This window comes from Solea solea, chromosome 15 (genome assembly GCF_958295425.1).
Source record: "Solea solea chromosome 15, fSolSol10.1, whole genome shotgun sequence".
NCBI classification, from domain to species: Eukaryota; Metazoa; Chordata; class Actinopteri; order Pleuronectiformes; family Soleidae; genus Solea; species Solea solea.
Window position 1 is genome coordinate 13502528 of NC_081148.1, and position 12826 is coordinate 13515353.

The window sequence follows — 12826 nt, forward strand, 5'->3', positions numbered from 1 at the left end:
ATGTTACTGACATAAGACAAAGTGAGGTGGGATTTTTTTTTTTTTTTTTTTCCACATAAAAGCATTGGCAGCACAGGAGGCATTTTGTCAAGATGAAACAATCTAATCCTCTATTTCACCTCCTTGTAGTTCTCTCCTCCTTGTTCTCTGGCTGTGTGTGTGTGTGTGTGTGTGTGTGTGTGTGTGTGTGTGTGTGCCGTCAGCCTACAGCACAATAGACAGCCGTTCTGATAAAAGTGTGCAATAGCCAGTAAGGATATCCGGCTGCCTTTCTCTCCGCTCCCCCCCCTTTAATGAGGGTGTTTGGAGCTGTGGTTTATCCTGCCACTCTTTCTTTCCAATCCCCCTCCAATCCCCCAGGTCTATAGCTGTTTTCTTCCTCCTTATTCTATGGAATAAGAGGAATGTTTTCCGAGTAACTTTTCCCTCCAAGCCCTTTTTCAGGTTCCGGAGACATGAGGGGGCACGTCTATTGGAGGAAGACTGTATGTTTATTCAGGACAAGTTGAAGCTTGGTGCCAGAGGGGATCCAGATTTATGTTGAAGAACACTTAACACTTGATACACCCAGTTTTCCCAGAACACATGGCATTGCTTTAGTTTACACAGCAACATATTCTACACACTACGATGTTATTTGTTATTACTGTCCATTTACCACATTGTAATGTCAGTTTGTCTACCCATGTGATGAATACAAGCATGTCCTGCTTTAGCTTTTAATTATTCACTTTTAATCAAGTCAAATTGAAAGGTTTCCAGTACATGAATCCGTGTAATGTCGTGACCTCTGTGCGTCTCCGTCGCCGCCGCGCTGTGTGTTGCACCTTTACTTAATGCGACCACATCAACGGCCGCCACTGTGAATAACACGCGCCGATAGATCATCTCTGATTCACTTACGTCAAATCAGATAAATCAACCGCTCACTCTGCTGAATTAAATCTGTTGTAATAAGAGAAAAAAGGGAATCAATCAGCTAATCAGAGCTGCTGTTAGTCTGCCAGGAGGCTTACAAAGACTCGTTGTCTGATCTAAGTCTGACAGAGTGAGACACACACACACACACACACACACAGCCACGCTATCATAACAACTCAATCACATTTACTGTATTTGTGCTGAGGCCTAACCGTTTTTTTTTTTTGTTTTGTTTTTATGAAGACATGGCCTGTTATTGAAAAAAAAGCCTGAAAAACAACAAGCTGTGCCCACTTATTGAGACCCAGCAGATTCATTTTTCGGAATTAATTGCAGACATGATGGAAAATCCCTCCTCTTTGAATCGTAAGTTTACACTGAAAGCATACAAACAAAATACTTTCTCCTAAGCACAGCAAGGAAAGGAAAAAAAAAAGACGGCTGAGCGTCTCCACCCATATCAAGTAGAAGAGGTTCAGACCAAAGTGCAGTTTAAGTTTAACGCACATTCTTTCAACATATGGGCGTAAACAGCCTCTCTGCCCTTCACTTCATTCTTCCAATAAAATCACAGATTAGGACAAGAATCTATTTTTTCCATCGTTTATTTTCGCAAATGTGACATAAACACTTGCAAAAAAACATCTTTAAGTTGGTCCAGTAGAAAAAAAAACAAACACTTGAATGATTTAACACTTTGTTTTTCAGCTTTCAATTCTGTCAAGTAAATTTGGAGTCTATATTTAAGTCTAAATGAGGGAGCGGATTGTTTGTAGGTTTTGAAAAAGAATTCTTTTAACCGTACATGAATGTCCAGAAATCAACCTCGTTTCCTAAAGCGACGCTAAGAAAGAGTCAAATGACTGGAGAGAAATGGCATCAATATCTACATTAGAAAGGGATTAGCTGACTATAAAATGTACACTTATTAAAAAATTTAACTTAAATTCACATTCATATATAAAACTTACAAAACCTGGATCTTTCAAAGCTAAAAATATCTTTTTTTTCTGTTACTGTTGAAAGACCATTTTAAATTACCATAAATTGAATGGATTATTGATGTATTGTCAGCATCATTAATGTAATCATCTCTGCCACATAGTTTTTGTTCTTTCCTTTTCTTTTTTCTTCCAAACTTTTTCTTGAATAATTTCAAAAAACAAATAAGTCAATAAATTAACATGCTACCTCAGTCCCTGAAAGCCAATACTCGACTGTGTTACTGGATGAGAGTAAGACAGGTGTTTGTGTAGGTAAGTGTGTGTCCATGTCTGCGTGTGTGAGCGTGTGTGTGTGTGTGTGTGCGTGAAGAGAAATAAGAGTACACGTAACCTGTTACCATTCCTGCCTCAAACACAGCGCAGGCTCGGGTGAGATGGGGGTTATTTCAGAGTCCATACAAAAAATAATTCATTGTAAATATATAATATATATTTATACATATTTGAATATATTTACAAATATACCCAGCACTATACATTATACTGTGTATTGTTTTTTTTTTTCTCCAGAATAATTGGGAAGCTTTATCAAGAGAATTGAAAAAGAAATGCATCAATATTACAAAATAAACAGGAGAGTAGTTCCTATATGTGCTCTCTTCCTATTCCTCTGTTTTGTTAGTCGGAGCTCTGTCTCCCGAGTCCTTTTTCCTATACATTGTCCTCTTCTCGTCCCTTGTTTCTGAAGTTCACATGGATCCATACATTCCTCCAGGGGCAAACAACAGTCTCAAAAATGCCAGCCACTGGAACGGGATCGCCAAACACGTGTAATGCCTCTCTGGTTACAAACATGAAACCAAAATTCAAAGTCTTTGAGTATTTACATGAAGGGAGAGGAAGAGGATCCCCCCCCCCCCTGGTGAATGCCAGTCCATTCAGTCAGCAAAGAAACAGCCTCTGCAGGGACCCCGTCCTCTCATTTAAGACCTCATGTGAGCATGTAGTGTGTGTGTAGTGTGTGTGAGCACATGGCAGTAAGAGTGTGTGACAGCAGCGCTGCCACCAGCCCAGGCCCTTCTGGGGCTCTCTCTCAGTCCATTGAGAGCCAGAGGGATTATTGGGGGGGGGGGGGGTTGATGACGGAGAAGAAGTCTGACTGTGTGTGTTTTAGGACGTCGAAGGGTAAGAGGGGCTGAACAAGCTTGGGGTAGAGAGGGAAGGTGCGTGGCTCATGTTTTAACATTTCCGTTGATGTGCTGGTACTTGGGAAGGCAGGGCTCGTCTGGTAAGGGGTCATGGGAAAACACAGAGTCGTCACTGGAGGAGCAGGAGCTGCGTGTGTCTGGGAAGCTGGGGGAATACTGCTCTGTTGGGGCGCACAGGTCCAGATACTCCTGGGAACACAGAACAGAGGAAAGAGACGGTCGTATGAGATCATTTGCACCCAGACACAAGCTCGTATCTTACAAAAGGGGCAAAAATATACAGTATATTCAGAGGCGTGAGGTGAAAGTCGTAGAGAATATAAATGTAGAGCTGACAGCCAGTCAACAAGAACAGGGACTTTCCACAGGAGGGTAAGAGAGGTGGAGGAGAATAGTATAACCTCTATTATGTTATTAATTTTAAATCACTCATAATCACACTGACTGTATTTATGAAACACAGCAGAAAACAAATGTTGAACTAGATATTTTCACAAAGTACTTGCAGGTATAAAAAAAATGAATGAGTTTTGGTCTTATATTCTGTGGTGACGTTGGTCAAAAGAGGAACATAGATACAAAGAACATCAAGTTCAGTCCAAACAAATCTGACATCTGCTCTGACGTGACTGGTAAAAGAGGGTTGGAAAAAAATTAAAGGCACTGGCAGGATGCAGTGCTGGACTCCAAAAAGAAGATTATGATGTCTTTCCTGGCCGTTATTGGTAATAACTGTGAGGAAGAAGAGTTCTTGGGGTTTTGTTGAAAATTATCACTGGCTTCCATTTTCCCAGCCCAACACGAGGAGGCTCACATTACTGAAAACGACCACATCTGCCAGCGGTTTGAGGCAGAGGAAGGGGGGAGGGGGGCAAGCAAAGGCTGCTTTATTCTATTTCAAATGTTCAAACTCAATGTTGGGTTTTTTGGCATAAATTTCCAAAGCTCCAGCTCCACAGCAGACGAGTCTTGACAGCTTTCCATCGACGGCCTCTTTTCACAGTGGCACGCGGATATTAAACGAGACAAGAAGGGGGATGGAGAGAAATGCAGGCCATTATAGGGAGCGAGGAATGGATGAGATGATTGGGTAACTTTGTTGGGATGCAGTGCTCAGCCCAGATCATGTCTTTGGTCACCATTTAGTCCCCGTGTCAGCAAAATTGCTGTTAATGCTCCTAAAACTTTCACCAAATTTCTGTTGAACCCAGCAGGCACTGGAAAGTGTGTAATTCACTTTGGACCGACAAACTGTGTAACTGTGTGAAGGAATTAACATATTCTTCGATTTTATTGTCATGAAACACTGGATGCCGCCAGGAAATGACACTGTTCATGTAGTGTGTTTCCTGACCACCCGGAATTTTGAAAACTTTTTGGAAGAAATTTGTGCGTGAAGGAGAATGACGCTCACCTCATTAGTGTTGAGGGTGAGGATTCTGTCCAGATCCTCGACTAGCTGCTTGAAAGTGGGTCTCTGGGATGAGATGGCATGCCAGCAGTCTTTCATCATCATGTACCTGAGGGAGCGAGAGAAAATTACGATTAGTTAACACGAAAAGGAGCAAGAGCAGTGTAAATTTGTGGAGTTAGTTAGTCCAATCTCAAAGTGTGACTTTTTAGACTGATTTTGAACGACATACTATAGTATGACTTTTTTGACTGATTTTGAACGACATACTATACTAAGCCTTTTTTGACTGATTTTGGATGACATACTATAGTATGACTTTTTTGACTGATTTTGGACGACATACTATACTATGACTTTTTTGACTGATTTTGGACGACATACTATAGTATGACTTTTTTCACTGATTTTGGACGACATACTATACTATGACTTTTTTGACTGATTTTGGACAACATACTATAGTATGACTTTTTTTGACCGATTTTGTACGACATACTATACTATGACTTTTTTGACTGATGTTGCACGACATACTATACTATGACTTTTTTGACTGATTTTGGACGACATACTATAGTATGACTTTTCTGTGTGATTTCGGACGACATACTGTAGTATGACTTTTTTGACTGATGTTGCACGACATACTATAGTATGACTTTTTTGACTGATTTTGAACGACATACTATACTATGACTTTTTTGACTGATTTTGGACGACATACTATAGTATGACTTTTTTGGGTGATTTTGGACGACATACTATACTATGACTTTTTTGTGTGATTTCGGACGACATACTGTAGTATGACTTTTTGACTGATGTTGCACGACATACTATAGTATGACTTTTTTGACTGATTTTGGACGACATACTATAGTATGACTTTTCTGTGTGATTTCGGACGACATACTATAGTATGACTTTTTTGACCGATTTTGTACGACATACTATACTATGACTTTTCTGTGTGATTCCGGACAACATACTATAGTATGACTTTTTTGACTGATTTTGGATGACATACTATAGTATGACTTTTTTGACTGATTTTGGACGACATACTATAGTATGACTTTTTTGACTGATTTTGAACGACATACTATACTATGCCTTTTTTGGGTAATTTTGGACGACATACTATAGTATGACTTTTCTGTGTGATTTCGGACGACATACTATACTATGACTTTTTTGACTGATTTTGGACGACATACTATAGTATGACTTTTTTGACTGATTTTGAACGACATACTATACTATGACTTTTTTGACTGATTTTGGACGACATACTATAGTATGACTTTTTTGACTGATTTTGAACGACATACTATACTATGACTTTTTTGACTGATTTTGGATGACATACTATAGTATGACTTTTTTGACTGATTTTGGATGACATACTATAGTATGACTTTTTTGACTGATTTTGGACGACATACTATACTATGACTTTTTTGACTGATTTTGGACGACATACTATAGTATGACTTTTTTGACTGATTTTGGATGACATACTATAGTATGACTTTTTTGACTGATTTTGGACGACATACTATAGTATGACTTTTTTGACTGATTTTGAACGACATACTATAGTATGACTTTTTTCACTGATTTTGGACGACATACTATACTATGACTTTTTTGACTGATTTTGGACAACATACTATAGTATGACTTTTTTTGACCGATTTTGGACGACATACTATACTATGACTTTTTTGACTGATGTTGCACGACATACTATACTATGACTTTTTTGACTGATTTTGGACGACATACTATAGTATGACTTTTCTGTGTGATTTCGGACGACATACTGTAGTATGACTTTTTTGACTGATGTTGCACGACATACTATAGTATGACTTTTTTGACTGATTTTGAACGACATACTATACTATGACTTTTTTGACTGATTTTGGACGACATACTATAGTATGACTTTTTTGGGTGATTTTGGACGACATACTATACTATGACTTTTTTGTGTGATTTCGGACGACATACTGTAGTATGACTTTTTGACTGATGTTGCACGACATACTATAGTATGACTTTTTTGACTGATTTTGGACGACATACTATAGTATGACTTTTCTGTGTGATTTCGGACGACATACTATAGTATGACTTTTTTGACTGATTTTGGATGACATACTATAGTATGACTTTTTTGACTGATTTTGGACGACATACTATAGTATGACTTTTTTGACTGATTTTGAACGACATACTATACTATGCCTTTTTTGGGTAATTTTGGACGACATACTATAGTATGACTTTTCTGTGTGATTTCGGACGACATAATATAGTATGACTTTTTTGACCGATTTTGTACGACATACTATACTATGACTTTTCTGTGTGATTTCGGACGACATACTATACTATGACTTTTTTGACTGATTTTGGACGACATACTATAGTATGACTTTTTAGACTGATTTTGAACGACATTCTATAGTATGACTTTTTTGACTGATTTTGGATGACATACTATAGTATGACTTTTTTGACTGATTTTGGACGACATACTATAGTATGACTTTTTTGACTGATTTTGAACGACATACTATACTATGACTTTTTTGACTGATTTTGGACGACATACTATAGTATGACTTTTTTGACTGATTTTGAAGGACAAACTATACTATGACTTTTTTGACTGATTTTGGATGACATACTATAGTATGACTTTTTTGACTGATTTTGGATGACATACTATAGTATGACTTTTTTGACTGATTTTGGACGACATACTATACTATGACTTTTTTGACTGATTTTGGACGACATACTATAGTACGACATACTATAGTATGACTTTTTTGACTGATTTTGGACGACATACTATACTATGACTTTTTTCACTGATTTTGGACGACATACTATAGTATGACTTTTTTGACTGATTTTGGACGACATACTATACTATGACTTTTTTGACTGATTTTGGACGACATACTATAGTATGACTTTTTTGACTGATTTTGGATGACATACTATAGTATGACTTTTTTGACTGATTTTGGACGACATACTATAGTATGACTTTTTTGACTGATTTTGGACGACATACTATAGTATGACTTTTTTGACTGATTTTGGACGACATACTATAGTATGACTTTTTTCACTGATTTTGGACGACATACTATAGTATGACTTTTTTGACCGATTTTGTACGACATACTATACTATGACTTTTCTGTGTGATTTCGGACGACGTACTATAGTATGACTTTTTTGACTGATGTTGCACGACATACTATACTATGACTTTTTTGACTGATTTTGGACGACATACTATAGTATGACTTTTCTGTGTGATTTCGGACGACATACTGTAGTATGACTTTTTTGACTGATGTTGCACGACATACTATAGTATGACTTTTTTGACTGATTTTGGACGACATACTATAGTATGACTTTTCTGTGTGATTTCGGACGACATACTATAGTATGACTTTTCTGTGTGATTCCGGACGACATACTATAGTATGACTTTTTTGACTGATTTTGGACGACATACTATAGTGTGACTTTTTTGACTGATTTTGAACGACATACTATACTATGCCTTTTTTGGGTAATTTTGGACGACATACTATAGTATGACTTTTCTGTGTGATTTCGGACGACATAATATAGTATGACTTTTTTGACCGATTTTGTACGACATACTATACTATGACTTTTCTGTGTGATTTCGGACTACATACTATACTATGACTTTTTTGACTGATTTTGGACGACATACTATAGTATGACTTTTTTGACTGATTTTGGATGACATACTATAGTATGACTTTTTCGACTGATTTTGAACGACATACTATACTATGCCTTTTTTGGGTAATTTTGGACGATATACTATAGTATGACTTTTTTGGGTGATTTTGGACGACATACTATAGTATGACTTTTTTGACTGATTTTGGACGACATACTATAGTATGACTTTTTAGACTGATTTTGAACGACATACTATAGTATGACTTTTTTGACTGATTTTGAACGACATTCTATAGTATGACTTTTTTGACTTATTTTGAACGACATACTATACTAAGCCTTTTTTGACTGATTTTGGATGACATACTATAGTATGACTTTTTTGACTGATTTTGAACGACATACTATACTATGACTTTTTTGACTGATTTTGGATGACATACTATAGTATGACTTTTTTGACTGATTTTGTACGACATACTATAGTATGACTTTTTTGACTGATTTTGAACGACATACTAAACTATGACTTTTTTGACTGATTTTGGACGACATACTATAGTATGCCTTTTTTGACTGATTTTGAACGACATACTATACTATGCCTTTTTTGACTGATTTTGGACGACATACTATAGTATGACTTTTTTGGGTGATTTTGGACGACATACTATACTATGACTTTTTTGTGTGATTTCGGAAGACATACTATAGTATGACTTTTTTGGGTGATTTTGGACGACATACTATACTGTGATGTTTTGGTGTCATATAGGACAACCAACGATATTATTAGTTCACCAGGACAGTGTAGGGGTTAGCACTCTTACTTTTCATATAGAAGACCCGGGTTCAATCCCTGGTTGCTGCAAGTGTCCTCTGCAGTCTTGAGATGTATTGGTGCCGTTTTGGACGACATACTATAGTATGACCTTTTTGGGTGATTTTGGACGACATACTATACTATTACTTTTTTGACTGATTTTGGACGAAATACTATACTATGACTTTTTTGCGTGATTTCGGAAGACATACTATAGTATGACTTTTTTGACTGATTTTGAACGACATACTATACTATGCCTTTTTTGACTGATTTTGGACGACATACTATAGTATGACTTTTTTGGGTGATTTTGGACGACATACTATACTATGACTTTTTTGTGTGATTTCGGAAGTCATACTATAGTATGACTTTTTTGGGTGATTTTGGACGACATACTATACTGTGATGTTTTGGTGTCATATAGGACAACCAACCATATTATTAGTTCACCAGGACAGTGTAGGGGTTAGCACTCTTACTTTTCATATAGAAGACCCGGGTTCAATCCCTGGTTGCTGCAAGTGTCCTCTGCAGTCTTGAGATGTATTGGTGCCGTTTTGGACGACATACTATACTATCACATGTTTTGGTGATGTTGGAGGACATACAATACTATGACCTTTTTGGGTGATTTTGGACGACATACTATACAATTACTTTTTTGACTGATTTTGGACGACATACTATACTATGACTTTTTTGAATGATTTTGGACGACATACTATACTATGACTTTTTTGTCACATTTGGACGACATACTACACTATGACTTTTTTGACTGATTTTGGACGACATACTATCCTATCACATGTTTTGGTGATGTTGGAGGACATACAATACTATGACCTTTTTGGGTGATTTTGGACGACATACTATACTATTACTTTTTTGACTGATTTTGGACGACATACTATACTATGACTTTTTTGAATGATTTTGGACGACATACTATACTATGACTTTTTTGTCACATTTGGACGACATACTATACTATGACTTTTTTGACTGATTTTGGACGACATACTATACTATGCCTTTTTTGGGTAATTTTGGACGACATACTATAGTATGACTTTTTTGACTGATTTTGAACGACATACTATACTATGACTTTTTTGACTGATTTTGGATGACATACTATACTATGACTTTTTTGACTGATTTTGGATGACATACTATAGTATGACTTTTTTGACTGATTATGGACGACATACTATAGTATGACTTTTTTGACTGATTTTGAACGACATACTATACTATGACTTTTTTGACTGATTTTGGACGACATACTATAGTATGACTTTTTTGACTGAATTTGGACGACATACTATACTATGCCTTTTTTGACTGATTTTGGACGACATACTATAGTATGACTTTTTTGGGTGATTTTGGACGACATACTATACTATGACTTTTTTGTGTGATTTCGGAAGACATACTATAGTATGACTTTTTTGGGTGATTTTGGACGACATACTATACTGTGATGTTTTGGTGTCCTATAGGACAACCAACCATATTATTAGTTCACCAGGACAGTGTAGGGGTTAGCACTCTTACTTTTCATATAGAAGACCCGGGTTCAATCCCTGGTTGCTGCAAGTGTCCTCTGCAGTCTTGAGATGTATTGGTGCCGTTTTGGACGACATACTATACTATCACATGTTTTGATGATGTTGGAGGACATACAATACTATGACCTTTTTGGGTGATTTTGGACGACATACTATACTATTACTTTTTTGACTGATTTTGGACGACATACTATACTATGACTTTTTTGAATGATTTTGGACGACATACTATACTATGACTTTTTTGTCACATTTGGACGACATACTATACTATGACTTTTTTGACTGATTTTGGACGACATACTATACTATGCCTTTTTTGGGTAATTTTGGACGACATACTAACCTATGACTTTTTTGACTGATTTTGGACGACATACTATACTATGCCTTTTTTGGGTAATTTTGGACGACATACTATAGTATGACTTTTTTGACTGATTTTGAACGACATACTATACTATGACTTTTTTGACTGATTTTGGATGACATACTATAGTATGACTTTTTTGACTGATTTTGAACGACATACTATACTATGCCTTTTTTGACTGATTTTGGACGACATACTATAGTATGACTTTTTTGGGTGATTTTGGACGACATACTATACTATGACTTTTTTGTGTGATTTCGGAAGACATACTATAGTATGACTTTTTTGGGTGATTTTGGACGACATACTATACTGTGATGTTTTGGTGTCATATAGGACAACCAACCATATTATTAGTTCACCAGGACAGTGTAGGGGTTAGCACTCTAACTTTTCATATAGAAGACCCGGGTTCAATCCCTGGTTGCTGCAAGTGTCCTCTGCAGTCTTGAGATGTATTGGTGCCGTTTTGGACGACATACTATACTATCACATGTTTTGATGATGTTGGAGGACATACAATACTATGACCTTTTTGGGTGATTTTGGACGACATACTATACTATTACTTTTTTGACTGATTTTGGACGACATACTATACTATGACTTTTTTGAATGATTTTGGACGACATACTATACTATGACTTTTTTGTCACATTTGGACGACATACTATACTATGACTTTTTTGACTGATTTTGGACGACATACTATACTATGCCTTTTTTGGGTAATTTTGGACGACATACTAACCTATGACTTTTTTGACTGATTTTGGACGACATACTATACTATGCCTTTTTTGGGTAATTTTGGACGACATACTATAGTATGACTTTTTTGACTGATTTTGAACGACATACTATACTATGACTTTTTTGACTGATTTTGGATGACATACTATAGTATGACTTTTTTGACTGATTTTGGATGACATACTATAGTATGACTTTTTTGACTGATTATGGACGACATACTATAGTATGACTTTTTTGACTGATTTTGAACGACATACTATACTATGACTTTTTTGACTGATTTTGGACGACATACTATAGTATGACTTTTTTGACTGAATTTGGACGACATACTATAGTATGACTTTTTTGACTGATGTTGCACGACATACTATACTATGACTTTTTTGACTGATTTTGGACGACATACTATAGTATGACTTTTCTGTGTGATTTCGGACGACATACTGTAGTATGACTTTTTTGACTGATGTTGCACGACATACTATAGTATGACTTTTTTGACTGATTTTGGACGACATACTATAGTATGACTTTTCTGTGTGATTTCGGACGACATACTATAGTATGACTTTTTTGACCGATTTTGTACGACATACTGTACTATGACTTTTCTGTGTGATTCCGGACGACATACTATACTATGACTTTTTTGACTGATTTTGGACGACATACTATAGTATGACTTTTTTGACTGATTTTGAACGACATACTATACTATGACTTTTTTGACTGATTTTGGACGACATACTATAGTATGACTTTTTTGACTGATTTTGAACGACAGACTATACTATGACTTTTTTGACTGATTTTGGACGACATACTATAGTATGACTTTTTTGACCGATTTTGTACAACATACTATACTATGACTTTTTTGACCGATTTTGGACGACATACTATAGTATGACTTTTTTGACTGATTTTGGACGACATACTATACTATGACTTTTTTGACCGATTTTGGACGACATACTATACTATGACTTTTTTGACCGATTTTGGACGACATACTATACTATGTCTTTTTTGACCGATTTTGGAC

General features: G+C 36.3%; 1 protein-coding gene across 2 annotated transcripts in view; it reads right to left on the reverse strand.

Moving 5' to 3' along the window:
* Window positions 1–1510: 1510 nt before the first annotated feature.
* fgfr2 (fibroblast growth factor receptor 2) overlaps window positions 1511–12826 on the reverse strand; it is a 49522-nt gene continuing 38206 nt past the window's right edge. For both annotated transcript variants that reach the window (XM_058652282.1, XM_058652281.1), the window contains exons 17-18: window positions 4488–4593; window positions 1511–3262 (exon numbers count right to left, since the gene is read on the reverse strand). In XM_058652282.1, the coding sequence (XP_058508265.1) occupies window positions 3098–3262; window positions 4488–4593 (271 nt within the window). In that variant the 3' untranslated portion in view covers window positions 1511–3097. The remainder of the gene's footprint in view (window positions 3263–4487; window positions 4594–12826) is intronic.